Consider the following 27201-nt stretch of genomic DNA (forward strand, 5'->3'; position numbering starts at 1 on the left):
AACTTGTTCACAAACCTATAAGCTGTCTGTAACCCTCTGATGCGTTGTTCTGGTTCACAATGCTGTAAGAAGAGAACAAGCACGAGGTGGACTTTCATGAATTACAGGGACTGGAGGAACCCAAGCATCCCCAATTAGAGACTTTCTCATTGGATGGCTGGCTGCATTTGACCATCACTTGCAGATGACACATCGAAAGGCTGTCCCACTATAATGGAAAATGAAACATGATATGTCTTAGATACCTCTGACTTGCTTAGCTTGCTAGCTTGCCCACGTTTGCTTTCCCAATGCCTGTTTCGTACCGTTTATGCATCGTATAATGGTAAAATCGACGTGTCACACCGATAGTTTACTCCACGTATTTTTGCCATCTACGCCGACGCAGCAAGATATGTCATCGGCCTTGTCACTCGATTGGGACGTAACCGTTGAGAACATGATCGTTGCCGATGGCCCGACATAGCTAGACAATTCTATTAAGAATTGCCATGTGATCTTTTTGTCGGCAAACATATCCTCTTTCTGGAACCAATTTTCCAATTCAGCCTTTTTTCGCAGGTGGAGACTGAAGCCCATGGGGCGATTAGTGTATTCGTTGCACCAGTCCTTGTAAGCTTGGTCGAATCCGAGGCGCATTTTGAACTTCAGGCAGGGAAGTTGACGATGGTGAAGATGGATTGACCTCAAAGCATCTTTGTACACCAACGACACGTCCCGGTCGTCATTTATGTCAACATGGACCTGCAACTCTCTCAACGAGGGAAACTCATCCAAAACTCTCAGTCTTCCACTGCGTAACCATTTACGGTATTCTCGAAAGATGCGAATTTTTATGATGCTCTGCAAATTGACATGACTGATGGGCGAGGATTCCTTTAGAGGCAAAAGCCTTCTTTCTCCCCTCCTCCCCCAAGAACTCGGCCAGTAAACTTTTCTCCGGAAGACGTTGTCCGCATATAGAACCTTCGTCGCTTCTCGGTTAATTGTCTTGCATGTCTGCAGAATCTGCGGATGGATCCCGAGGTCCAAATCGTACAATTCTTCAGCTAGAACGCGAAAGCCGCCAGCAGCTGCTGTGGAGCAAATAACGGGGAGATTTGGAGAGACGAGAAGGTAGCGATAGATGCCAAGACGAAGCTCTCCTGGCAACGACAAGAAAAAAGAAATTCTTGGGCCAGAATCACTGGTGGGATTTATCATGGGAGGGTCTGGAGGGTATACGTGGGCCATAGGCTGACCCAGTACTAGTGTGCCGTTATGGGTAGTTAGGCGAGATTGGATCTTGTATTTCCGGGAGAATTGCCTTTTGCGTTCCGCTTTTGCTGGAGAAGACTCCAGGGTTAAAGACTCCATGTCTAGACAGATGTCATCCAGATGCGACTTGTTCCATTCTTTACATCCCTCGGGAGGAACATAGCGAGTTGGTGCGTATATTCGTAGATGCCCATGTTCAAAGATGAGGTGAGATTGCTGCTGCATTTTCTTTTTCCTTTGTGGCAAAAGTCCTCTGTGGTAAGATTGCAGGAGATGGTGTACAATGTGATGTATCAATTCGACAGGTCTCTTGTAGTCATAACGGATCATCAATCTTCCATATGGATACATCGATGACTAACCAGCCGACGGACCCTTGTAAGTTATTTGTTTCATCAACACATTCGTCTTTTGGTGAGAGTAAACTTAATGTGTCTGTCTTGCTGGTTCATTCTTAAAGTCTATGCAGTATCATCGTATCTGAACAATCATAAAATCCCCTCTGCAATGTCCTTAACTCCATCCATTCCTGCCGATATTTTCATTTCATGAGAGTCGTTTACATTCGTCCTCGCTTTCCACGTCCGTTGTCACCGTGGCCGCCAGGGGCTCCATGCTTAGCGCGAGGTCGGTCGGCCGTGACGTTAAGACCCTTGATACCCTTCAAGCCCATCTTGCTAACAGTGCTCTTCTGCAGAGAAGGGACTTCGGGAGCTCCTAGACCATTGCGTGCGAACACGTTGCCTTGATGGACGAGGTCCTCCTTGCTCCATCGAAGAGCCTTCATGTGGCTGTTGTAGTAGCCCAACCAGGCTTGGTAAACGCGCGACTTGGCCTCGTCTTCCATCTTGGAAGCTTGGCCGATGACGTCCTGGGTAGGCGACAGGTCGGCCTCACGTTCCTGAAAATTGATCTCCTTGAGGGTGTACTTGGGAAAGAAACTTTCTACCTCGGAGACAATCAAGATTCCTCGACCATCGGCATCAGCCCGTGCAGTTCGGCCTAGACGGTGGATGTAGCTTTGCTTGTCAGCGGGCAGACCAACTTGGATAACAGTGGTGACACCAGGGAAATCCATTCCTCGAGCGACAACATCAGTAGCTACGAGAATAGCGCTGCGAGCAGTTCGGTAGTCGTTGGTGATCCTCGTTCTCTTGTTCTGTGCCATGCGGCTGTGCAGAACAGTCACAGGCGGCAAACCGGGGGTAGCCTCGAGAATGCTGTGGTAAAAGTCGGCAATCGCAGCAGTAGTCGCAAACAGAATTGCCTTGAAGTTCTGGCCTCGAGTTGCCTCCTCGCGAACGACTCCAACCATGGCGGGCGCCACGTCGGAAAAGGTAGGAACCTTGACAAGGAACTGAGGAACGCGCTCGTGGGTGTTGACTTCACCCGCGGGGATGGTCGAGATGAACTTGTACTGAGGCGAGCAAACGAGCTCGGCGACCTGCTTCACATGGGGAGCAATGGTGGCGGAGAAGAGCATGCCTTGGCGGTCGGTGTCGGCCTTGTTGGGAAGTTGCCTAACAATTGAGCGAAGATCCTTGAGGAAGCCCATATCGAGAAGACGGTCTGCTTCGTCAAGGACTAGAGTGTCGACGTGGCGCATGCAGTGTCGGATGTCCTCGCTGGACATGTGGTCTAAAAGACGACCGGGTGTGGCGATGAGAATCTCACAGCCGCCCATGATAGCTCTCTCTTCGCGGTCCTTGTTTGTGCCACCCATGACGCACTGCACGCGATACTGAGGGAGGTTCTTCAGAACCCTGGTCGCCTCGGTGGAAATCTGTTGGGCGAGTTCGCGAGTTGGCGAGATGACAAGCAAAGAGATACCGCTACCCGAGCCACGCTTCTGGTTGATCATGGTCTGCAGGGCCGGTAGAAGGAAAGCCATCGTCTTACCCGTTCCAGTACGGGCCTGAACGAGGCAGTCCATGCGATGAGGAGGAAGAAGATCATCCAGAGTGCTGGCTTGCACAGGGGTCATGTACTCGAATTTCATGTCGTTTGTGATGGTGCGAACGATGACGGGGTCAACCTTGTTGTTCTCCAAAAGACTGTCGAAGCGACGCGTACTGAAGGCACCTGCTTCGGGGGCAAGAGCGGTGGCAGGAGGGTCAACATGGTCATTGTTTGAATGCTCGGGAGTGTCTCTTTGCTGCTCACGACGAGGCTGGTCTTGATTCTGGTTCTGTCCAGGTCTTCCGCCGCGATGAGCTTGCGAATGAGAACCTCTTTTGCCGCCGCGACCGCCACGACCAGAGCGACGTTTGTTGTCCATTATCAGGGAAGAAAAAGGAGAAGTGTGAAGCGCTGTGATTTTTGGGAGAGGGAAAAGTGAGAGACGTGGACGTTGAAGAAGTGTTGTGTTAAGTCGAAGGCGCTGCATGTTTTTCTTTGTTGAGGGACAGACGGTTTTGATATCCATTTGAGAAAAGTCTCTGCCTTTGTAGTACAGCGCTAAACCGTTTACAGTAGCGACCTTCATCGCAGGGTCCAGGCGCTAACTTTTAGTTGAGTGACGTCGCTGCAGGGAGATAAGATAGGGGGCCCACAGTCCCTGAATTATTCCAGAGCAACTCATCCATTCTTCGGTCTCATCAGGGCTAGATACACAAGTGACTAAATTAGTAGGCCACTTCATCCTATTTAGACCATACTTGTTAGGCTATTATTTTTTTAGCCTAAAGTTTAGCGGTCAATTCTTCTGCTACCCCCTAAAGTCTCAATAAACAGAAAGTGGGCAGTCAAACAATCAATAAAGACAAAAGATGCATCCATTGCGAAGAATCGAATATCAGATTAAATGATGATGTGAACAAGTAGACTTTTCCAAATGGTACAACTGCTGGCAAATGCACGCCTGAAAAAGGATGCATTGCAGTGCAATTAATTGCCATGTTAATTGTCATGGAACAAACAGACACAAAAGTTACAAGACTTGATTCAAGCGTATTTTATGTAATTCCTGGGCAGGGATAAATCACTTTCTCTCTATAAAAAGCATTGATTTGATCATGCTATCCTTATCGACTAACTGGCCCCGCACAAAGACATGGAAAATGTGTCCTCTTACGGTAGTAATTCCGTCTCTGAGACATTCTCTCCTTTCGCGATGTGACATCGGGGCACGGACTGAGACATATATTAGCTGATATATCAACAACAGTTCGCATCATTTCAATGTTTGCTTTCTCTATCATCAGTCTTTAATATGGCGACCGTCGTTATTATCCCTGGCTCTTTCGCATCGCCGTCTCTCTACGAACCTCTGGCTCAGAGTTTCGCTCGCCATGGCATACAATCCGAGATCGTTGACTTACCTTCTGTCGGTCGAAAGGAGGGAAGAAGCCCTGCTACCATGAGTGACGACGTCGACGAGATTGTATCTGCCGTGGAGAAACTATTAGATGACGACAAAAGAGTAATCCTGCTGGCTCATTCATACGGTGGTGTACCCGCTACTCAATGCCTGGAAACACTCTCGCAGAAGGCCCGACAATCTCAGGGGAAGAACAGCGGCGTTAGCGACATTGTTTATCTTGCTGGAGTTGCACTGCCGGTCGGCGGATCCGTCATATCATTGCTAACAGCCCCGGACTATCTCATCATCGAGGCAGGTTTACCTCTCTTTAACCATGGCACGAGTAAACCACTGACTTTCCAAGGATGATTACATGACCCTCACACCTGAAAGCGCGCCATTCATCTACTCTGATTCACCACCCGAAGAAGCTCTCAAGCTGGCAAAGGAACTGCCCCAGCATTCGACAGCCGCATACAACAGTCAGCTTACATACGCCGGGTACAAAGATGTCGAGGTCCACTACATCATCTGTGAACAAGATAAGCTCGTTGTCCCAGAGTATCAGTTTGGTATGGTTGAGTTACTCAAAGGTATGACGAATGGGAAAGTTGGGGTTCATAAGATTCAGAGTGGACATACGCCTAATCTCACCCAGCCTGACACGCTCACCGAGATGATTAAGCCGATCGTAGAGAAGAAGTAATAAACCTGCAAGTCTATGTCTTTGATTAAGATGTACTGCTATATAATAGATGACCTCGTGAAGTGTTAATTACCGTCTAAGATTTGCTTCATGCTTCATGCTTCATGTCTGTAGTGAGGCTTTGCCCACCATGTTAGATGCATATGCTGGCAGCTCGCCGCACCCTTGACAGTGTCTGGTCACATGTCTATGAACTTACTCGACGTTGCGCGCTTATCACAAACTTAATCCAGTTGCCCTCAGCCTATGAAATAGACACTCGGCCAAATCAGCCGACTCTGCTATAGAAAGTTTACATGAAACACAGTTTGCGCTTGTTCCACAAATCAACATTCAAGGCACACAAATCAACTTGCGACTTACTCACCCCACAATATTGATCACCAAACAGAACCTTGCTCAAGATCTCATGACATGTTTTGCAGTCCCTGGAAGGGAAATAGCCTTTGGAAATACGAAATATACTTCGGATCTGGTAGTAACAAGGTTGTCGAAAAAGAGGTATGCGGTTGCTGAGGGGGTGATAGATCAACAGATGAATGAACGGGAAGCCCTAATCCGAACTTTGCTTCACATGAGATCCCACATGACATAAAGACAGATCGCCATTAGATTAAAGTTACTTTTTGCTGTCGATATTGCTGGATAATGATTCCTGTATCTTTTTGCACTAACAACACTCTTAAAAGTGACTAGATAGGTAGTTACTTCATATTGGCTATCAACTCACTGCCGTATTTGAGCTTCCAATCTCTGCTGCATGTCACTTACCCACTGTTGTTTGTCTGCCTCATATCGCGATGGTGAAGCATTGTTTGTGCAGTCGCGCCTGCGCGTGACCAACGGGGCTGTGTGTGACCTTCCAAAATCAACGTGATACGATGAACCTTCTTTCCTCTCGCCATAAAACCAGGTCGCGGCCTTCTTCTTTTCGCACAACCAAATCTCTTCCTTCCACATCAATTCAGAAACCGTTCGACCTACGCGCTACCTAAAGACAAATCTGAACCTATATTTACACAATCATCATTCATCGCACCTTTACCAATATCATCAACATGGACAAGATAGAATTCGACATCTGGAAGCAGGACATGTCCTGGTTCGACAAGTACTTCAAGGATATTTGCTGGAAGCGCAACACTCCCCAGCGCGTCCTCCGCGGTATATCCCTCGAGCGTGGCGTCATCCAGCATCTCCTTATGCCTTCTGCGCACGAGAGGGACAGCAACCCGTGGCCCGAAACACAAGTCGTCGGCATAGAAATCTCCCCCGAGTCCAACCACGATCACAATTCCGCTATCGGTATTCTCTACGATAGCGCCGACAAAGTCTTCCAAGCTCAACCCACGCGCCTCTTCCTTCACGGCTTCTATCTACGCGGCCATGAGCTGGAGCTTTGGATCTTCGATCGCGTGCGCCTTTACCGTTCAGGAATCGTGCACAACGTGCCATTCGAACAGTTCGAAAACGACTATATGAAAATGAACGACGCGCAACTTGGTCTCAACCCAATGATCTTCTACACTAGCAACAAGTCCCAATATGTTGTTATCAAGGGCGACGAGGTGGAAACCTGCGACGACAAGATTGAACCGAACTCGTCATACAAACTTTGGCTGGACAAAGAACCCATCACACGCCCTCAGGTCATTGTTAGTGATGGACCCACTGTCTACAGAGCAACAGATGATAAAGGCGACGAGATCATTGTGAAATTCTCTCTCCGCGACGAGTCGAGCCGAAAGGAGGAGAAGTTCATGAAGCGAGTTACCGAACTCAACATCTGGGGCGTCAACCAGCTCATCGCCCAACGACGTCTGGAAACGAACAAGTACCTGACAGCTTGCGTCGTCATCTCCCCAGTCGGTCGTCCTGTCACCAACTACCGAAGTGTTTTCGAGTTGATTACCTGCCTTCGAGATGCCGTCAAAGCACACCGGACTCTGTACTTTGACGCCGAAATCATTCATAGGGATATCTGCCCAGGAAACTTCATGATCAACAAGTCACCTGGAGCTAAAAAAGGCCAACCATGTGGGTTTCTCATCGACCTCGACAGTGGCAGGGATCTACGGGTCCCGTTGGAAGGACCCGTCACCGATGTGATTGGAACAAAGGCTTTTATGGCTATTGATGTTGCACGCCACGAAGACGATTTCATCGCCCACACCTACCGACATGATCTGGAATCGTTCTTCTACTGCTTCATGTGGCTCGCTATCGCTGAACACGGAGACATTTCCCCCGATAGTCGAATCTACCTGTGGAACAAGGATAACAGTGGCAACCTCAGAAGCGCCAACCAAAAGATCCAGGACATTTCTGACAAGGAGAGATTCTCAGCCATTGTTTCAGAGTTTGCACCGGTGTTCAAGGGTACTGAAGAGTTGGCGTATGCGTTGCGCAAGACTTTGTTCTTCCCTGACGATGGCCCTTTTTTTCTGGGGACCAAGTCGAGTGTAGAAGAAACGAATGAGTTATACGATGCGGTAATCAATGCCTTCGACCAGGCGGCATTGCGTATGACTTGACACTACCATAATGGCAGGGAATAGCTTGTTCGGGTTATGTATCCAGGCTGCGGCAGAATAGATGGTGAAACTAAGTAGACCTTGAACAAAGCTATCATTGGCGAGACGTTTGCAGCGGAATTTGCATTGTTGCTATCGCAAGTTATTGCGTTGTGAAAAATGAGACAATGCTTCAGGATCGGCTTTATCGATGGGCAAAGAAAAGGAGGAACAAGAATAGTTAGCTATGGAATATCACGCATTTGGTATAAATTCTCGACTCTGACACAACGTACGCCTGTGGCTTACCATTACACTGTTCTTCCCATAAGCGCCAACTCAAACTGGAGCCATTTCCAACGCTTGCCATGGCCGAAAACTATACGCAACGGTTGAAATCGCCCACCAATCACACAAGGTCCAATTATTCCTTGGTCATCTTCTTACTCGGGTTCGGTTTCTTTTCCTATAACCCCCCCTGAACCAAGATATTTTGGTCAGCGCTAGATCGATGCTAGTAGTTCTTAGTCTCTCCACCAAGGGGGTTCGTATTCGTACTTGATCTAAAGGATCTGATATTCTTGATAAGCGAGATACCCAGTTTGGTTAATGATCATCCATATTTATATATTAAAATGTTGAACGTGCCTACTTTTTGGAAGTAGAAACTGTGACACTATCATCTTCTTTGTCATCATGCTTCGTGAGATTTTGTATGGTGCAGCAGGGTTTGTTCTGTTCGCATACACGCTAGAATGGCTCTTTTCCATATTTGATGACCCGAGAGAACCGAAGCGTCTTCAGTCCAAGATACCACTTTTTGGACATTTGTTAGGAATGATAAAGTACAGTTCTGGCTACCACGGGATAACTAGGTATGTAAACGAGCAGTACGTTTGGAGAATAGCTATTAACAAACGTGACAGCAAGCAAACAGACCAAGAAATCTATACAGTTGCCATCTTCAACACAAAACTCTACGTCGCCAAAACAGCCCGCCTCATCCCTCTTATCCAAAGGACCAAAACACTTTCCTTCCGTCCCTTTATGCAAACTGCCGCCAAGCATATGGGTGATGCCAATCCCGCCACGATTGAAGTCTTTGGGAGTGAATGGGTTGACTCATTCAGTCATGCTCATAAACATGGTCTTGCCCCAGGTCCTAGTCTTGATGAGCAGAATTCAAGAATGGCAGATCGTGCGCTGATTGACATTGAGGCGCTGCTGCCTCAAGAGAAGAACGGCGTGAGAAAAGTGTCGTTGCTAGAGTGGGCTAGGTATGCAGTTGTGCAGGCGAGTGCTTGTGGAATTCTGGGCGTGGAGCATCCTTTTCGTGACCCCAAGATTGATGAAGCATTTTGGTAAGTAAAAGAACTAGTATATCAGAAATTTAGCCGGAGAGCTGACAAGATCAAGGAAATGGCAAGATTATATGCCTCTCCATCTCATCAACCTCGACATTACTAGAAAAGGCTACGCAGCCCGTGAGATCGTCTTCGACGCCTTCCGAAAATACAACAAGAACATTCCTGTCGACGTATCAGCAGTCTATATGGCTCGTCAGCGCACCATGCAAGAGGCAGGCATTGACGAGGATGACATCTGCAAGCAGCAAGCTACCTTTGGAACAGCGGCTTTTGCCAACACAGTTCCCATCATGTTCTGGACCATCTACGAGCTGTTCTCCCGGCCTGAACTTCTTGACGAAGTGCGACGAGAATTAGTCGAACAGGCTGTGAGTGGAAACAAAGAGAATGGGTTTGTGGTGGATGTTGCAGCGTTGAAAACAAAATGTCCTTTACTTTTATCTCTTTATCAGGAGACACAACGGACAAGACATATTCACGCGAACATTCGAAAGGTGACGGAAGATACACTCCTGGATGACAAGTACCTCCTTAAAGCTGGCCAATTCGTCATGATGCCCGGCCAACCCGTGCACACCAACCAAAGTACATGGGGAGATTCGGCTGATGTCTTCGATCCGTATCGGTTCATGCCAAAAGAGGGATCCGAAAAGAAATCGGTCGTGTCGAGCAGTTTCGTGGCATGGGGCGCACCACCACATTTGTGCCCTGCGCGACAGTTTGCCTCAACAGAAATTCTGATTGTGTTGGCTCTTCTTTCTGTGCGGTGCGATATGAACCCTGCTTCAGGTCAATGGGCAAGGAACCCGACCCTGAACACAGGTGACATGGCCACTATTTATACGCCCAAGAAAGATATTGAGCTTGAGGTTAGAAGGAGAGAGGAGTGGAACGGGGAGTGGAGTTTAAGGATGGGAGAGAGTAAAACGAGGGTTTCCCTTGCATCTGGTTAGAGTAAAAGCGGTTCAGAGTTTGTAGATATGTTTTCTGTTAACCTTGGCTTATTACTGTCAAATGAGTTAAATAGACATGTTGGATAAAATCTTTCGTAAATATCTTTGAAGAATGTCCTGCGCTAGGCAAGTCAGCATCATGAGACTATTCTCAGCCTGATTATTTTCGTATGAGATAATAGTGAGTCATCCCATAATAAGCGGCAAGGTAACTATCAAGGTTTATTATTTAAATATTTCTGTTTCTGACGGCGATATTCGGAATAATCCCTCTTGTTCGGTGACCGATAACTCCGACATCAAATGCTGTCCTCACGCGACTTGGATCGCTTCCACAAAAACAAAGATCCAAACATGGAGCCAAGATGTCTAGTGAGAAAGAGTTAGTGTCGTCAAGGCTGAAAATGACCTACTGATTCCATACTGCGCCACTGTTGGTTGCCTCAATTGAGTCACCCTATCACTCGGCACATCGGAAAGCCAATCCACTTTTCGGGGCTGAGGGGCCTCAACTCTGATGAGGGGTCAGTGATGTGATGCGTGTTCGATTTGCTCATAGGGCTGACTGCCTGGCTTTGTTCAACCGTAAGCACTGAAACGGTGTGTTCACTTGTCCTTCATTTTCAACCTTGAACATTCTATAACTTCCTCTGTATTCTCTACCGTTTCTCCCGCATCATTATTACATCTCATTCACAAGCTTGCCTGGTTATCTTGTTCTATCATCCTGGTTCCGTCAGGACATACCATCACCATGACTATCCACCAGGATCCCGTCCTTCCCAAAATGCGCGACATGTCATTATCAGAATCCACAGAGCCTACCCAAAATGGCATCACCAGCCCTGTTGATAAGAGTGCCCCATCCAAGACAGGTCTCCTCTCAGAAAGTGAAAGCGAGGCATGGCAAAGAGCTATAGAGAAAGTTGTAAGATGCGTCGTATCAGTCAAGTTCTCACATCCGTATGCATTCGACACAGAAATCTCCAAGACAAGTGAAGCGACTGGCTTTATTGTTGACGCTGAGCGAGGGTACGACATTTGTTTTTTCTAGAGGTTAAACGATCACGCTAACTTTTAAAAGTCTTGTCCTGACCAATCGCCATGTCGTTGGTCCTGGACCGTTCTCGGGATATATCGTCTTCAACAATCAGGAAGAAGTAGAGGTTCATCCAATTTACCGCGACCCCATCCATGACTTTGGGTTTCTCAAATTTGATCCAAAGGCGGTCAAATACATGGAACTGACCGCCATGCAACTTCGACCAGATCTTGCAAAAGGTAAACTCACAACCTCTCGCTTGAAACAGTTATCTAACATTCCACAGTTGGGACTGAGATCAAGGTTATTGGTAACGACAGCGGCGAAAAGCTGGGTATTCTGTCAGGCTTCATCAGCCGTCTGGATCGAAACGCCCCCATCTATGATGGCTACATGGACTTCAACACCTGCTACTACCAAGCCAATGCTTCCGCATCCGGCGGCTCTTCAGGATCCCCTGTCGTCAATGTAGACGGCCATGGCATTGCTCTCCAGGCTGGTGGCCGTACAGATGGCTCAACCGATTATTTCCTCCCACTTGATGGCCCTCTACAAGCACTGAAGCAGATCCAGAACGGACACAAGGTGAAAAGAGGAGAAATCCAGACCGTCTTCAAACTCAAACCCTTTGATGAGTGTCGGAGACTTGGGTTGAGTCCCGAGTGGGAGAGTGTCCTTCGCAAGTCCTTTCCAGGAGAAGACAATGCTATCGTCGCAGCCGACGTCCTATCCGAGGGACCGTCAGATGGCAAACTCAAAGAGGGAGACATTCTTATCAAGATCAACGGGGAACTAATTACACAGTTCCTCCGCCTGAACACTATCTTTGACGAAAACATCGATCAAACAGTCCGCGTCCTCGTCCAAAGGGACGGAGAAGACGTGGAAGAAGACATCACAGTGCAAAATCTCGATGTAGTTACCCCCGATCGCTTCGTCACCGTCGGTGCAGCATGCTTTCACAACATCTCGTACCAAGTTGCCCAGCGCTACGTCCTACCCTGCCGTGGTGTTTACATTAGCAAAGCAGGACCCTTTCATCCAATGCATGATAACTACATAATGGTTGACAGCGTCAATCACAAAAAGACACCAGACCTGGATGCTTTTGTGCAGGTCATGAAGGATATCCCTGACAGGGCGCGAGTGGCGATCAAGTACTGGCACGTCTGGGAGCGACACACAGTCCGCACAGCGGTTGTTCCAATCGACAGACATTGGTTTCGACGAATGAAGATGTTTACGAGGAACGACGACACAGGTGTTTGGGATGTTGATGTTCTTGCTGAGCCGTTGCCTGCGGTTCAGCCGATGAAGCTGAGTGCCTCATTTGACACGCTAGAGCACATGCCGTTGAGGGCAGTAGCGGAGATCGTGCGGAGTTTCGTGAACGTCAAGTTCTCCGCTCCTGTTCTTATCGACGGACAGTCTACCCGTGTTCATCGAGGTATGGGACTCGTAATCGACGCTGATCGTGGATTCGCCATTATTTCCAGGACGGTTGTGCCCACAAAGATGTGCGATATCGAGCTCACCTTTGCAGACTCGGTTCTGATCCCTGGAAAGGTTGTCTTTTTGCACCCTTCCCATCACTACGCCATCATTCAATACGATCCCAGCCTCGTGGACGCACCCGTAAAGAGTGCAAAGTTCAACACAGAACGTATCTCGCAGGGAGCTTCTACCTTTTTTGTTGGACACAACGACAGCGATGAGATGGTTTATGCTTCTACAGCCGTCACAAAGGTTATACCCCTGGAACGAGAGCCTCCAAATCCCCCTCGAGGACGGCCTATCAATGTTGATAGGGTAGACATAGAGACCAGAATTGGTACACATTGCGGCAGTGGTGTCCTTGTTGCTGAAGATGGATCTATCCAAGCTCTATGGGTTGTGTACGAGATGGAAGATCTGGATGAAGCTTGCTTCGGACTAAGCTCCCAAGCTATTGTTCCAATTGCGGAAAAGCTGAGCCAGGGTATCGTTCCCAGCTTGAGAAGCCTGTCCGTTGAGCTCGAGGCTGTTACGATCATCGAAGCTCGCGTTATGGGCGTCTCGGAAGAGTGGATCAGCCAAGTTCAAAGCAGGTCGTCGGACCGTCGTCTTTTCATGGTGAAGCGAGCATCAAGCAGCTTACCCAACTCCCTCGAAGAAGGCGATATCCTGATCACTCTGGACGGAAAACTCATCACACAGCTTTCTGATGTGGATGTGATGTACTGGAAGGAATCTCTTGATATAGTCGCTGTACGAAGTGGTGAGCAAATCAGCTTCAAGGCACAGACTGTTCTTGAAGATGAGTTTGAGACGTCGCGTGTTGTCAACTTCTGCGGTCTAACAGCCCAGAAGCCGCATCGGACCGTGCGCCAGTGTATCAAGAAGTTGCCCAGTGAAGTTTACATCACAAGTTGGTTAGTCGGTTCGCCGTCGAACTTGTACAGCGTTTATGCTACGACCTTCATTACGCACATCGATAACAAGCCGACACCTAATCTTGAGGCCCTGATCAACGTGGTGGCCAACATTTCTGACAAGACTTGTAAGTGTCGACATTTCACCTGGGCCATGGTAGTTACTAACTTTTGAACAAATAGACTTCAAGATCAAAATGACAGACTTCTCCGGTACTCCATCTGTTGTTACCATCAAGAAGGACCAGCGATATTTCCCAACCGCAGAGTGGATTCGTGATGAAACTCATGCTGAAGGTTGGAAGAGAATTACGTATGAGAATGGGGAGGTTATACAGGGTGAGGGACTATACGGTATCACGCTATAAAGCGATTTCACGAGATGATGACTCAAGACTTGACGAGATGGATGGCTTGGAAGAGGTGTACAATAATTATCTCCCTTCATATATACTACAAGTAGAATGTAGATTTACAACTCTCCGGGCTGTGCTCTGAGGTGCCTTGATTGACGTAACAATTTGGTGTCTAGCCCTCTTGATAGAGGCAGAATCTTCAACCAACTCCAATGAAATCAGTAAATATCTGCTCGGTCTGGTGGTCTAGTGGTATGATTCTCGCTTAGGGAAAACCCTATAGCATTGCTTGCGAGAGGTCCCGGGTTCAATCCCCGGCCAGACCCTTTGTTTTGCGTGGGTTCGGTCAGAAGCCATGTGTCCTTTTTGTCTCAGTTGTGTGGAGTTGATGCGCCTTTTATGCTGGTTGTGGCTTGCCACTAACTCCGGGCTTGAGGAGAGGGCGGGGACGCTTTACACACAAGAGCCCTATAATATTACGATAGGTACGTTTGCTGCAAGACAGCCGACACTCAACTATTATCCCGTTGCATCGTCTGGAATCTCGATACTCCAGTCTGTGTTTCGAAGTGTTATATTTTTACTTGAAGCCGTATCACTGTTCGCTCGCTTACGTGGAGAAATAGTTCGCAGTGGATTCCGATACATTGCTGTCAACAATTCCAGTATCTCTACCAATATTTCACCATAAACTGCAAAGCTGATGAGAACAATGCAAAAGGTGTGGGATACCATTTGCCAAACTACCCATCAAAATGATGTATCTAGCGTCATCGTGTTCACCGGAGCTGATTCAAATGGAATGTTGAATCAACACATGACGGATCCATACATTTCACATTACTGACAATTGAAAACCCGGAAATTTAAATCGCCACTTGAGCATAGCATACTGCACAGTAAGTAGTGTTGCTAATATGCCTGTGGCTGCATACCGTCGCGTTATGAGAGCAATGACCCGAGTCAATGGGAGCACTTCAACACTTTTTACTCCATCGCAAACCGCGGGATACCGAAATTGCCGTAAGTGGCACAGCAGGTCGCCAAACCAAAGCCAGCCGACATGCATGAAGTCATAAAAAGGGTCAGGTACCTGCATCTGTACCTGAACCTGGCATGTTCCAAGACTCCATCGTAACTGAACCCACAAAGGCACAACACCACCACGAAGAAAATGAAATCTGACGTATCAAACCCACGATGCGGGTGCCCGGATCTGGCTGCTGCAACTTTATTTTGACGACGTCGGGTGTGATCGACAAGCCACAGCAACTCTTCTGGGAATAGCTTCATACCAACTGTAAAGTATGAACATCTGCCTTTGGTTTAAGGCACAATAAACCTTCATTCAAGAACGTGATTGGCGTCAGTGGCATTCAGCTCTTTATGAAGTGAGAAATGTTTATGTCACAGAGCTATCATGATGCGTTGAGGATCAGCCATGCCAAGATAGATTTTAATGGTGTTAAGTCTCAAGTCATGATTATGTTGGACCCTTACGAATGAATGTATAAAGTCGTGAGTCGTATCCTCTCAAATTTGACAACTACAAGTATCTCATCAAGATTATTCAGCTAATCATCAACCAATTACTTTCGTGCCCAATATGAAGGTCTTTCTAGTTGTAGCTGCCGCTTTGGCGACTAGCTCTATCGCTGCTCCCACCACCGACAAGTCCCTTGCTGGCCGGGAGTCCCATCTTTTCGATGCCGGTGCTGAAGAGGGAGCATTAAACGCTCTCTTAGTCGATCTCGATGGCTACATCGGTAACCCCGAGGCTCAAAAGGCAACAACAAACGTCAAACGGTCCAAGTCCAGTAAGGACAAGGCCCTCACCAAAACTTACATGATTTCACGAAAGAAGGGCTCGGGAAAATCGTATAAGAAACACCCGAAGCGACTGGTAACGCTTAAGCTTTTCACTACAGGCTTCAAGAGTGGTCCAGATATTATCGATGACTTGGACAGCACTCTTGCCCAAGTAACTGTTCATACAGACAAGATTGGTACGTGTGTCAGAACTATACACGCTTCGCTTTCTAATAGAATACTACAGATACTATTCTCGCCCAAGTCGATGCTGGAAAGCTCTCGGAGAAAAAGGGAACTACCGATACTGTCAAAGAGATCTCCAGCATCCGCACCATCCTATCCGCCCTATTGAGCCGACTCTCAGCTACGCGCAATACCAAAGCTCTCAACCTGACCGATAGCGAGCGTCAAACCATCATTGAGGAGATCGACGAACTCCTCACCAAGCTGCTGAGAACTCTTGAAAAGGTCATTCGCTCCTTGGGTGCTAGCCCCAGTATGAACGCATCTTTGAACCCTATGATGAATGTCCTTACGAGCTTTTTGGGTGGCATGGCAACCGCTGACAAGGGCCTGGCCACTGAGTTGCAGGACTTGGTGAGCCTTATCATCAAAGACCAGGTTGCGGAAACTGATGGGAAGGGACTTTCGCTTCTTTTGAGTGGGTTTGAGAATTCGTTGCTCCGTCTACATGGTAGCCTGAAGGCGACTGGCAACTCCAACTGATCATATTTTCCTCAATGTAATTACACTCGCTGAACCCTATTACAATGGGGTTATTTCGTTGCAGATCAGTAATTTCATAGCGCTTAACTGCAATGCTACACACACATTTTCGTATTCCTCGACTGAAGCCCACCGACTGTGTCCAGAACTGACATACCTTGGTAAGCTTGGCATCCAGACATGCTTTTACCTTTGACCGGTTATGCTGGAGCATGTTCGGCTCAGGGTTCATCCCGCTAAGGGCATGCCGGAGGGTATCCTCCAATTACGCGACCCACTCATAGGTATGGTATGATCCCTTCATCAGAACCAACAACCAACAGTCAGCGACCAACAACTAACAACCAACAAGCGGTGAGACCTTTGCTCCACAAGCACTCATCATCGGGCCGTTCTAGAGATTCCAATAAGATACCTTCTATAAAATACTATCAGAAACTTATCACGACGCGAGAATATGGTCTTCTCAAAAGAGACTTTGATGCGGAATGTCACAATGAGCAGGGTCATTTGACCATTCACCCGCTTCCCCGGCATTTACGTCAAGTAACGCAACCTTGATAGTCAAGGCTCTCCTTGTCATCCCATTCTCCGATCCTAGCAGGGTAGCATCAGGGGCTTGTGCGCTGTGCTACTACAGTGGGATAAATACGACTCCATGGGCCAAGCAAGAAGTGTGATCGTGGCAAGTAGCAAAATATTCCCCTGGCTTTAGTTCGGATTTACGAAGAAAACATGTCAAAGTGTCGTGCATCCTTGCCTAGGTGTGCAGGTATATATAGTGATTATTATGCACGGACTCTTGTAATATTCGCATGTGCGTATCCGACTAACTAGGTTATGTTCCTCCCAATAGACTTGTGCAAAGTAAAACAGACAAACAAAGCGGGAAAAAAGAAATCGTGTGCTGTGGTATTAAAATGCAGGACATATGCTAGCTATAAACATTACAAGGGTACCTCCTCCATATCTAACACTTGCAAGGAAGCGGCCTCTCGCCGTGACGAACGTATCTGCTCAAAGTAGCAGAGTGGAAAATGTTACCCGTCAACGCATCAAACAGAGCGGTTATGAAAACACGCTGGCGATCGTTGACCTTGGGATTGTGCATAAACTTCTCACACATGCCGTAAAACTCCTTCTCCATGTCGAATGTGATGTTTCTAGTAATGTTCTTGGCCAGGTCAGGCGACACGGAAAGCAGCTGTTCTGTGACGGCGACTGCGTTCACGATAGATGCGTTGATGGTCTTGACCTCGTGAACCTCCTTGTCATACGAGTAGAGATCGTTGATCAGGATTGAGTGTCTGACGTAAAGATCAGCAAGCTCGTCAAAGGGAGCAAGTTCCTCGGCTGTTTGGCGCACGCCACTGCCGAAGCGGATAGCTGCAATCATGAATCTGGGTTCAGAGTTAGTGTATGATTTCAGGAAAGATGCTTTGAAATATACTCACGTCTTTCCAACGTCATTTCGACGGTAAAGCATGTAATCAGACAATGTGGCATAGTGATCTTGCTTAAATGGCGACTTGACACGACCATCGCGGACGAAAGCGTGAATAGCATAAAGCAGATCTGGCCCAAGGACGGGATCACATTCTAAAACTTCTGCCCAGAATTTCTTAAGATGCTTGTTCTTGGGGGCCATGCTTAGAAACTCGTCCACCACTGTGGTTTCCTAAAGACTTGTCAGTATATTGTACCAAGTTTGCAGACTGATAAATAGGATTCTTACGTTTTGAGTAGCTCCTCGTTCGATGACGTCTATATTCTTATGTCAGTGATTGATTCCTTAGCTATAGTCCAATATCGACATACCGTCATGGAGGAATAGTAGCAGGACAGACTGGGTCAACAATGCCAATCTGGTAGGAGATGATGTAGGATAAAGATATACACAGCAAGAGAGGGCATCCTCAACTAGCTCATCAATCTTCCACTTGCGGCGCTCATCCATCAACTCCATGGGTAGTGTGCCTCGTTCTGATGCCTTGTCAAGACTGATTGCGTTGGCCAAATCATATCCAGCCGCCTCAGCGTGAACCCAGAACTTGGATTGTCTCGTCCAAGGAAGAGAGGTGTTCCATGGGACACCCATCTCCTCTGGGTTAAGAACAAGAGGGGCATCCTCGGGAACGTTTTCCTCTCGGAATAGAGACGCAAAGTCCAGCTGCGGTACACCGAGGGTGTCTGATCCAACAGGATCAAAAGCCAGCTTTACTGGTCTAAGGGGAACGTCTTTGTGAGGCATTGTGTAGTAGGGTTTAGGATAGAGTGTTAAGATACAAAGCACGATGTGATATGTAGGCCACGTAAAGAGATCAAATATATGGTGTAAGAGTATAGAAAAGAGTATCGGAGCCGCAGAACTATAAAATGGATTTACTAGTCTAATGTTCCCGCGAAACTATGCTACCCTTTAAAGGAATTTCTGTCTTGTTCAACGATAGCGTCGGCGGTGAACGGACCATGAACTGACGGCGGATGCATCGGTTCGGGACGACTCCATAACGGCTACAACCGTCAGGGGTAATATGTGCTCCAGGGATAAGGAATCAAGCCAGCAAGGATTTAAGAAAACTTAATTCACCAACGTCTTTCTATTAGAGGATCCATCGACAGTGGCTCTTTGGTTGATAAGTCGGTTGACTAGTACGGCACGTGATGGATCGTTTCCGAGTGTGATTTGACGAGTGCCGGCATCGAGATGGGGTACATACGAAGTGATAGACATACGCGTGGTAACGTAACCCATACTTGATATGCAGTGGTACTCTGTCCTCCCCAATTCACCTTTGACGTGGTGTGATTGCAATCTTGTCTCTTCCTTTCTCTCCACCTCAGCATCCTTGCACCCACTGTTGCAAGCCGTTTCCACGGGTCTGTTACCCACTTCGGACGGAGACCGGTGGCTCTAGATGGAACCCTGGTCCAGCCCAGGGGTTCAAGAGGATTCGGCTAGTGGAATGACACAATCCAGATCATGGGCTCCCCTGGAACGACAGGACAGCACTTGCAGTAGTGCCGTGTCCCTGGTCTAGCCTGGACTTTCTCAACTGATAATGGTATCCGTAGACTGGCTTGAATGGATTCCTCCACATACCTGTCGTATGGGCCTCGCAGAGCGACATATGTTCAGAGGCAATTACTGATATGATAATTCCCGCATTAGCCGCATGTCAAGGTCTCCATGACTAATGGCTGGTTACATGGTCTGTCCCAGAACAAGTCTTGGTCTTTACTTATCCCCTGCTAGGACGGCATTGACCAATGCGGCGGTTCACCGTTTGAGAGGTTACAGTTGAGCATGGAACATGTGACTAGAGCCAACAGCTCGGTTTCCCTGCAAGCCAACCGCAACTTTCATGACCTACCACGCGCGGTGCCGACCCTCTCCACCTGTGTTTGTTTGGTCGACCAAACCTGGTCCTTGTGTGTTGTTGTCACTCTAGCAAGATTAGATTCGGATTACCAGTGAATTAGTGAAAGCCACGTAATCTATCAATTCTACGCTATAAAATACGTTAGTCCTAATTCTCGGTAGCATTGCATTAATCGGTCGCGTCATGTACCCCAGTCTTCCTTGGACGCTCGGACTCGCCGCGAGAAACGGACCAAAGATGGGCAGAGAACAGACTGTTTCATCGGTTGCTAGTGTTTCTTTGGGTTGAGGCTTACTTTCATTCATCTCACTAACGTAGCGCTGGTCGTGTCTAATGTAAGATAGTCAAACGTGCTTATACGGTCTAGTATAGTCTTTTCCAGGAATTACCTGGTACAACTAGTCAAAAACTCGTTTCTTACATAAATTAGCATGAATCGTAACTCAAGGGTATTAGAAAATACTTACTGACAAGGATGGGACTACAGAATGGGGTATTATATCAACAAGCAATATCTCAATGGATTTTCCAACCTTCCCTATGCCTCCAGTCTCGTTACACACACCAAACGCCGACACATCGAAATCTGTTGAAAACACGGACAAAACATATGTCTTGATACTGAAAGTGTTTCGGACATCATCCGTTGACTCCTAAGCTTACGATCAACTTGACCCACGTATAGTAGGGGATGACTTACTAGTGAAGATCAAACAACAGGACAGAAACAAAAACACAGCAAAAAAAGGGGGAGGAGGAGAATTCTTAGCATTCATCACCGAGATCGAAGCGACGTGATCCTCTATCGGTGCAAAACCAGTCTTCGCAGGCAACGCGGAGGCCGTCACGCTCGGGCATCGAATCCTCGGCTAACTTGCGTATATCGGCGTGGTACTCGTCAAGAGCCTTCTTCTCGGCGGCTGTAGGAGGCTTGGCGGAGTTCTGTATGTTGTCTACCTGTGGTTTGGAGGGCTTGCCTGGAATGACGTCCTTCTGGGAAGCGGCCGTTTCCTTCTTCAGCTCATGGCCTTCCGCACCGCCAAGTGACTTGACACGGCGAGCAGGATCTAAGACAAGAACGAAATCGTCCATGTCGTCTCCGAGCTGGATTCGGTTGGGGGGGTTCTTCTTGACTGTGGGCTCCATTTTGGCTAATGTGATATCGAGAATCGATGTTGTTGCTTTTGAGTGTCTTCGTAGGGAGTATCGGGTAAAAGAGCTAACATGCAACAGTGATGGTACCAAGAAATGCGGATGAAGGAGAAGGGGAAGTTTTTGTGATGGTGAGAATGCGAGATCAAGGTCGAACTGTGGCCCGCGAACATGCAGTTGCAGGAGAGGGACAAGGCGCTGGCCGACTGCCCCATGGTGAATCTCCCAGCGTATGTTGAATGGAAAGGGAAACAGGCAGACAAGCTTGTGACTGATCTGAGGATTAGCTGAGCGATGCGAACAGAGCTGCGCTGATGTAAATGTTTAGAATGGAACAATGGGATTCAGAGGTATTGTTCACCCACCAAATTCTTTATACCACGTTGAACACAAGAACAACTGATCTACGACCTGTTCAAGAACAGCACGTTGAAAACAGCGACTATTTTCGAAGTGTCCCAGTGTATAACTACTTTGTTGCTTTTAAGAAAGAACAACATCGTACCTTGCGAGCTCGGCTTGGAACTCGCTGTAGGAGAACGGCGCAACTACTTTGCCACATCACGAAGTCAGAGATTAGAACGTGCAGTGTGGTGACACTGGTCGAGTACAAAGAAAAGCCGAAATCTATGTAAGGGAATAGTTGTTCATTTGGTTGTGATCTATTCGAGTCACCGGTTTCTCAGGTTCACGCAGCTTTTGATGAGAAGGGATGGAAGGCTTTCAGTTCAAGGATAGAATTAGGGTAAGATACAATTGAGAGTCATGGTACCGGATGCCTGCAAAAGACTCGCGTCTTTTTGATGTCCAAAACAACTTGGTGGAAAGGAATCGTCGAAACAGTCGAATTGTTGTGCTAGCCAATCTCATCCGTTTCGCTCGTCCATTCTCTGCCATCCCCTTCTTTGCCTCACCACCATAGGTAACATTCTCCGTATCGAAAGACAATTCTTGTAGCAGTTACTCTGTTTTCAATTAGTTAATGTACGGGTCGTCAATAGAGGAGCAAAGCGATTCTTACTGTTGAGCTCTGGCTCAAGAAACTTGATAGCTGCTGCTATCTTCATACGAGCCTTTTCCTGGGGATTCTTCTTCTTCTCGAAATTCTTATCGCTGCTGCTGCTGCTGCTGCTGCTGGGAGCATAGGCGGCAGGCTTGATATCGGATGTCTTTTTGTTGGCCTCGAGAGCAGACGCAATGGGCTTGGGGTCGGTCTTCTTTTTCTTGACCTCGAAATCGCAGTCGTCCCACTCGGCGTCCTCGTAGTCGTCGCCGAGAATGCCCATGCCGTGCTTGGGGTGGGGGACGAGTTCGTAATCGTCTTTGTGGTTGTGGATCTGGCCGGGACACATGACTAAAATCTTGTAGAAGTGAATTCCAGAAATATGGTATCAAAGACAGAGTGTTCTTCGTTTCTGAAGTGAATGAGGCGCAAAGATTGCAGTTAAAAAGATAGACTCACAAGAGGATGTTTGAGAAGAGAAAAAAGAAGAGATGAAAATGAAGAAGACAAAAGGTTGAGCCTCACACTAGCGCTGTTTTAAAAAGTCGCGTTTATACATTGCATGCATCTCTGTCAGACGCTGGCACTGGCATGACAGGTCCGGTTCCTACTAGATATATTCTGGTTGCTTTGGTCACACACAGTTGATCGACAACTGCAAAAACTCCAACATGCTTGAGTACTGTTGAACAGTGTAGTCATTACGAAAGAAACTATCTGTTTCTGTCGGCTTTAAGTATAACTACAGTTAGGAGAACTCTTATATACGTCTTCAACAATGTGTTTTTGCGGTGTACCAGTCCTGATGGGACGAATAATGCTCGTATGAGCCAGCAGAGAGGTGATCTAGATACCAATTCCATGGACATGTGACTTTATGTGAAAGTCACTCTCGGAGATGATGATGATTCAACAGGCATGCAGTGTCGATTTAATGGAAAATGGCAGTCACTTCATCGTTCCTTGGCAAGGGTAAAATTTCCCATTAGCTTGATGATATCTCAAGAGGTCGCCAAAATGATCTCAATAACAAGAATGCTACTATGGCCAAAGACACATCCTGACTCTTGCAAATCTCTGTCCAATCCATCTCAAGACATTACCCAATTGTACATCACTCTCCAATCTGAGCTGCGCATGCAAAAGTGACTCCTCCATTCTCGCGAACCATCATGCCACTCTATCGCCCTGTCTCCTTCTAAATACTTCGTCGTCGAACCATTTTCGGAGGATACTTCATGATCAGCTCCTGCAATCCATGTCGGTTGGGCATCATCCCCGGCTCCAGAAACTTGAGCAAGCCTGCTACCTTTCTGTGCGCCTTTTCGTTCGCATGTCTATCGTCCTTGCAGCGCGTACAAATAGACCATGCAGGAGCACCGTGCCCTCCCAATCCTTTCTAAGGATCCTTGGGCTGGAGAGGTGCGTCAGGCTGCTTGTTGATTTCGTTGACATAGTTCTCCATCTTGATGACCTCTGGGTCCTTCTCTCCGTGTATGGCGATGTGCAGTTCATTCAAGAGGTAGGCGTCCATCTTTGGCTGAGTAGGCTTTGGCTTCTTCTCTGGTCGTAGGGCCTTTTCGAAGTATTTTCCGTCGTTGTGGTAGAAGTAGTCTTCTGCGTCTAGGTACTGGCCGCCGTTGTAGGTGATTGGGCTGTCGGGGTAGGGGACTTCGTCATCAGAGTCATGAAGAGACTCGACTTCGTCGCTGATGTTGGCGATTTCTTCGAAGGTGTTTTCCTCGTGAGAGGGCTCGATGGTTGTGATATGCGCGCTGTTGTGAGCGTTCACGCCCGTGATGCAAGGCCACCTTTTGAGAGAGGGGAGGGGAATTTTGATCGACAAGTGCATGATGATATGTTCCGGATGAAGGACTTGATATAAATGTTTTACCAATAGAAATCTCGATTGCTGATACCAAAAAGACCGTAGATAGGTTTGGAGTTGGCCAAAAATAGTGATGTTGTTGTGAAGGGCTGAGGAGGGGAAGAGGATGAGAGGATGAAGAGGGGGACTTTTGCCTTGCAGGTGGAGCAACAGAGAGGAATTCTGAACAGCTAAACTACCCCTTCAAATATCTGCCACTACGAGGTGGAACGTGCTCCAAAAATAAAGGTGAATATTCATAGCCCAGGCACTAGATCAGCTGTTTTGTTCTTCAGTCAACTCAGCACAGCCATAGTATCGATTTGTGGATAAGGGTGCTTTATCCGTATTTCTATCAATCTCACTATCTTCTTTCTGCTTCTGAAACTTCCGCATTGTGCCTCGAACATAGCAGATGTTTGTCCCTGTTCGCCATCCTCTCGTATCCAGCTCTGCGAGCCCTCTTAGTATTGCTTCTGGCTAACACATTTCCTGCTCTGTAGACGTTTTCCCATAGCCAACGTGATGCCGCATCCTCTTTCGGCATTGATCTCACGCACTGCATTGATCCAGTGCGCTTAGTCAATCTTTTGTTGTCTTCGTGCCTCTCGTTATGCTTCATGTTTCCTACACCATCTTCTGGTAGTGGCTGGTCAACTGTACTTCTGGAGCCTCATTTCAGCCGGTAGGTCGTTGACAAAGCAGATGTGGATGACGGCGAAGTGCAGATAGTTTCAATATCTAAGTATCTAGGTCGTACAATCTCCCTTCGCTCATGCATCTTGCCTGTATCGCAGCCATCATCGCATCCCACGCAACATCATCCTTGCCTGTGACACCCTCTTCCAGCTCAAATTCTCCTTCGTTTTCATCATCATTAATCCACGGTGAAGGCCCCATGCCAAGATCGTAGGTAATGTATGTCATCCTGCTGTATCTTTGATCGTCGAGGCCCTCACCATGGCGCCATATTTCTGGTTGGCCTTCCTCCCCTGATGGTGTTGGGCAAGCAAAGGTCCTGTGTGTGTTGTGCGATAGACGATGACTCAGCACTCTGTCATCGATATCCGCATAGTCTGGATCATCAGAAATCAGTCGGTATGTTCTCTCCGGGCGCTCTAACCATGCTCCACAACCCATTCGAAACACTTTGAGTCCTTCCATTGAATCCTTCCATTGTGCAAGGACACCGTGCCATCGAAGGTGGAAGTCGTGCTCTTCCGGGTCAAGTCTATCCATCCCAGTGATAGAAAGGTAATCAGGATACCCGTGCTCGTCAACAGCTTTTTGGGTCGCATGGAATAGAATTGGACAATCGTCGAGGTATAGCTCTTCCAGTCCTCCACTGCCATTTTCCTTTCCAATCTTGGGAAACCACTCAATCTGCCAATCGTGGGAGAAGACATAGTTCCCCAGGGCGAGGACCTTGAGTTGTGGAAACGGGGACTCGTGACCAAAGTTGCGAAGATCCATAACTGGGAACCAACCCCAGTAGTCTTTGAAATACAGCGACAAGACCCTCAAGTTCTGAGTGAGGTTCGGGGACAACCATGTTGAGGGCAGACTGTCAAAGAACTCGTATTTTTCGGCAAGGTAAACCTCTCTCTCTGGGGAAGCTTCGTCTTCTTCGGTTGTAACAAAAAGCTTGAAGTCGACGAGGGTTGGAAGAGCCATGATTGTTTTCCATGCCTTGGAGTCCGAGATATCTGTATCGGCATAGTCGGCCAGGTTAGCAATGGTCAATTCCTGAAGCGCAAAGCAACAGCCACGAAACTGAAGATCTTGATCACTGTAGTCGCTCTTCTCGTCGTCTTTCCCGATATACCTTTCTTCATCGAGTTCCTCGTCGATCTTTAGCTGCTTCTCGAGAGTCCACAAACCCGCAGCGCAATGGAAAATGGTGTCGAGAACTTTGTACCGAAAGAGATAGGTCTCTTCAATGCTCAGTTTATACAATTCATCTTGATTGCCACAATGTTGCTCGAATCGGATATGTAGAGCCGTGGCGTTGGTGAAGTATCTCAGGTAGGGTAGCGCGTTCATGAAAGCTGTGGGAAAAGGGTAGCTGGCGTTCCAGGCGTATTGCCAGGCGAGATCGACACGGGTGTCGATGGTGACTTCTCGGATTAGGTTACGAAGCTCTGGGGTTTTGGCGATGTTGATGAAGCGCTCAACTGATGGTCCGAACGCTTCTAGGCGTATACTTCTGTATTTCCATGGCAAAGCGATGTTGTTGAATGTGGTTGAAACGAGGCGTAGATTTGCGTGGCTTGGGGGTGTGAGATGGGCACAGATGTTGTCCCAGATTTCGGGATGGAGGGTCCTTGCGGAAGAAGCCATGTTGTGATTGTTCTAGAGAACAATCAATGAACGGATTTTAGTCGGATGAACATGATGATTTGTTTGTTGGTGAAACTGTCGTGTGTTCTTATAGAACCTCTGTCCGTGAACCTTGTCTTCTGAGACTACGCCCAGTGCTGGTGCCTGTTGGTAGTCTCGTAGGTGGCCTGGCTTGGTTGAGCAGGCAGCAGATGGAGCAAGACCACTGTAATGCCACTTTTAGTGCAGATAAGCCTGTAATTCCCCCAATCTCACTGTCGACTACCAACATTTGCCTTTCTCTTTAGGTTGACCCTCGGCAGACTTAACTCTATAAATGACATCATTCAATTGCGCTGAGTCTATCACCTATTACCTGTATTCCTGGCATGATCTCAATCACGAGGAGACTTCGCTACACCCAATCCTACGTCGTGTCTCGGCAGCATTAGCGCTGGCCAAGGCGACAAGCTGGCTTGCGAGGTCATCAATTTCCATGGTTGTTCTTGACGATTCGACGTGTTTCTGCTTCTCTCGTGTAAATTTAGTTGGCGGTGATGTTATTTTCCCCAGACTTTCCAATTACGAAAGAACAAAAGTCAATTTGTCTCATGTTGACACGGGTCTCGAATGGTATGGAACGCGACGACCAAACTCCCCTGATAAGATAGATGGCTGATAAGCTCTTATCATATCATGATAAGATAAGATAATAACTCCATGACAGTTACAGGGTATGGCAACAGATCATCAGAGTCCTATTAATCAAGACGTATTATCTGATACTCTTTTGCGAAAGTCCCAAATTCCATGTTCCTATTATGTAACTGTGATTCGACTTGATAGTTGCTTGGTCTAACATCTGCAATTGATGTGACTCGATTTGCAAAGTGCAAACAAACAAGCCAGGTTCCAAGAAGTAGGCAACGAAAGCAATTTGTCCACTGCGTCACCTTGATCCCTGATTTACCATCACCTGATCAAAAGTCGAGGCAAGAAATTCCTCTTCCAGGCAATATCTTTATTGAATATC

At 47.5% G+C, this 27201-nt stretch overlaps 12 protein-coding genes across 12 annotated transcripts; 5 read left to right on the forward strand and 7 right to left on the reverse strand.

The window, feature by feature from the left end:
• Positions 1 to 339: 339 nt before the first annotated feature.
• FSST1_008165 (uncharacterized protein) lies at positions 340 to 1482 on the reverse strand (the record flags this gene model as incomplete). Its single annotated transcript, XM_083225021.1, has 1 exon — positions 340 to 1482. The coding sequence occupies one exon, from the start codon at positions 1480 to 1482 to the stop codon at positions 340 to 342; it is 1143 nt and encodes a 380-aa protein (XP_083084126.1).
• Positions 1483 to 1573: 91 nt separating this feature from the next.
• On the reverse strand, positions 1574 to 3535 carry FSST1_008166 (P-loop containing nucleoside triphosphate hydrolase protein; the record flags this gene model as incomplete). Its single annotated transcript, XM_083225022.1, has 2 exons — positions 1574 to 1700; positions 1821 to 3535. The coding sequence occupies 2 exons, from the start codon at positions 3533 to 3535 to the stop codon at positions 1574 to 1576; spliced, it is 1842 nt and encodes a 613-aa protein (XP_083084127.1).
• Positions 3536 to 4468: 933 nt separating this feature from the next.
• On the forward strand, positions 4469 to 5264 carry FSST1_008167 (alpha/beta hydrolase; the record flags this gene model as incomplete). The annotated part of the gene is made up of 2 exons (XM_083225023.1): positions 4469 to 4870; positions 4923 to 5264. The coding sequence occupies 2 exons, from the start codon at positions 4469 to 4471 to the stop codon at positions 5262 to 5264; spliced, it is 744 nt and encodes a 247-aa protein (XP_083084128.1).
• Positions 5265 to 6322: 1058 nt separating this feature from the next.
• On the forward strand, positions 6323 to 7798 carry FSST1_008168 (uncharacterized protein; the record flags this gene model as incomplete). The annotated part of the gene is made up of 1 exon (XM_083225024.1): positions 6323 to 7798. The coding sequence occupies one exon, from the start codon at positions 6323 to 6325 to the stop codon at positions 7796 to 7798; it is 1476 nt and encodes a 491-aa protein (XP_083084129.1).
• A 675-nt stretch (positions 7799 to 8473) lies between these two features.
• Positions 8474 to 10097, forward strand: FSST1_008169 (cytochrome P450; the record flags this gene model as incomplete). Its single annotated transcript, XM_083225025.1, has 3 exons — positions 8474 to 8652; positions 8704 to 9138; positions 9194 to 10097. The coding sequence occupies 3 exons, from the start codon at positions 8474 to 8476 to the stop codon at positions 10095 to 10097; spliced, it is 1518 nt and encodes a 505-aa protein (XP_083084130.1).
• A 754-nt stretch (positions 10098 to 10851) lies between these two features.
• Positions 10852 to 13918, forward strand: FSST1_008170 (trypsin-like cysteine/serine peptidase domain-containing protein; the record flags this gene model as incomplete). The annotated part of the gene is made up of 4 exons (XM_083225026.1): positions 10852 to 11129; positions 11182 to 11378; positions 11426 to 13678; positions 13734 to 13918. The coding sequence occupies 4 exons, from the start codon at positions 10852 to 10854 to the stop codon at positions 13916 to 13918; spliced, it is 2913 nt and encodes a 970-aa protein (XP_083084131.1).
• Positions 13919 to 15512: 1594 nt separating this feature from the next.
• Positions 15513 to 16444, forward strand: FSST1_008171 (uncharacterized protein; the record flags this gene model as incomplete). The annotated part of the gene is made up of 2 exons (XM_083225027.1): positions 15513 to 15912; positions 15963 to 16444. 2 exons carry the CDS (start codon positions 15513 to 15515, stop codon positions 16442 to 16444), a joined length of 882 nt encoding a protein of 293 aa, XP_083084132.1.
• A 970-nt stretch (positions 16445 to 17414) lies between these two features.
• On the reverse strand, positions 17415 to 18695 carry FSST1_008172 (isoprenoid synthase domain-containing protein; the record flags this gene model as incomplete). Its single annotated transcript, XM_083225028.1, has 4 exons — positions 17415 to 17844; positions 17899 to 18122; positions 18180 to 18208; positions 18263 to 18695. 4 exons carry the CDS (start codon positions 18693 to 18695, stop codon positions 17415 to 17417), a joined length of 1116 nt encoding a protein of 371 aa, XP_083084133.1.
• Positions 18696 to 20592: 1897 nt separating this feature from the next.
• On the reverse strand, positions 20593 to 20973 carry FSST1_008173 (uncharacterized protein; the record flags this gene model as incomplete). Its single annotated transcript, XM_083225030.1, has 1 exon — positions 20593 to 20973. One exon carries the CDS (start codon positions 20971 to 20973, stop codon positions 20593 to 20595), a length of 381 nt encoding a protein of 126 aa, XP_083084134.1.
• A 966-nt stretch (positions 20974 to 21939) lies between these two features.
• FSST1_008174 (uncharacterized protein) lies at positions 21940 to 22331 on the reverse strand (the record flags this gene model as incomplete). Its single annotated transcript, XM_083225031.1, has 2 exons — positions 21940 to 21944; positions 22001 to 22331. 2 exons carry the CDS (start codon positions 22329 to 22331, stop codon positions 21940 to 21942), a joined length of 336 nt encoding a protein of 111 aa, XP_083084135.1.
• A 1050-nt stretch (positions 22332 to 23381) lies between these two features.
• Positions 23382 to 23834, reverse strand: FSST1_008175 (uncharacterized protein; the record flags this gene model as incomplete). The annotated part of the gene is made up of 1 exon (XM_083225032.1): positions 23382 to 23834. The coding sequence occupies one exon, from the start codon at positions 23832 to 23834 to the stop codon at positions 23382 to 23384; it is 453 nt and encodes a 150-aa protein (XP_083084136.1).
• A 756-nt stretch (positions 23835 to 24590) lies between these two features.
• On the reverse strand, positions 24591 to 26189 carry FSST1_008176 (uncharacterized protein; the record flags this gene model as incomplete). Its single annotated transcript, XM_083225033.1, has 1 exon — positions 24591 to 26189. The coding sequence occupies one exon, from the start codon at positions 26187 to 26189 to the stop codon at positions 24591 to 24593; it is 1599 nt and encodes a 532-aa protein (XP_083084137.1).
• Between the last annotated feature and the right edge of the window lie 1012 nt (positions 26190 to 27201).

Source organism: Fusarium sambucinum, chromosome II (genome assembly GCF_050947815.1).
Source record: "Fusarium sambucinum isolate potato_lamoka chromosome II, whole genome shotgun sequence".
Taxonomy (NCBI): Eukaryota; Fungi; Ascomycota; class Sordariomycetes; order Hypocreales; family Nectriaceae; genus Fusarium; species Fusarium sambucinum.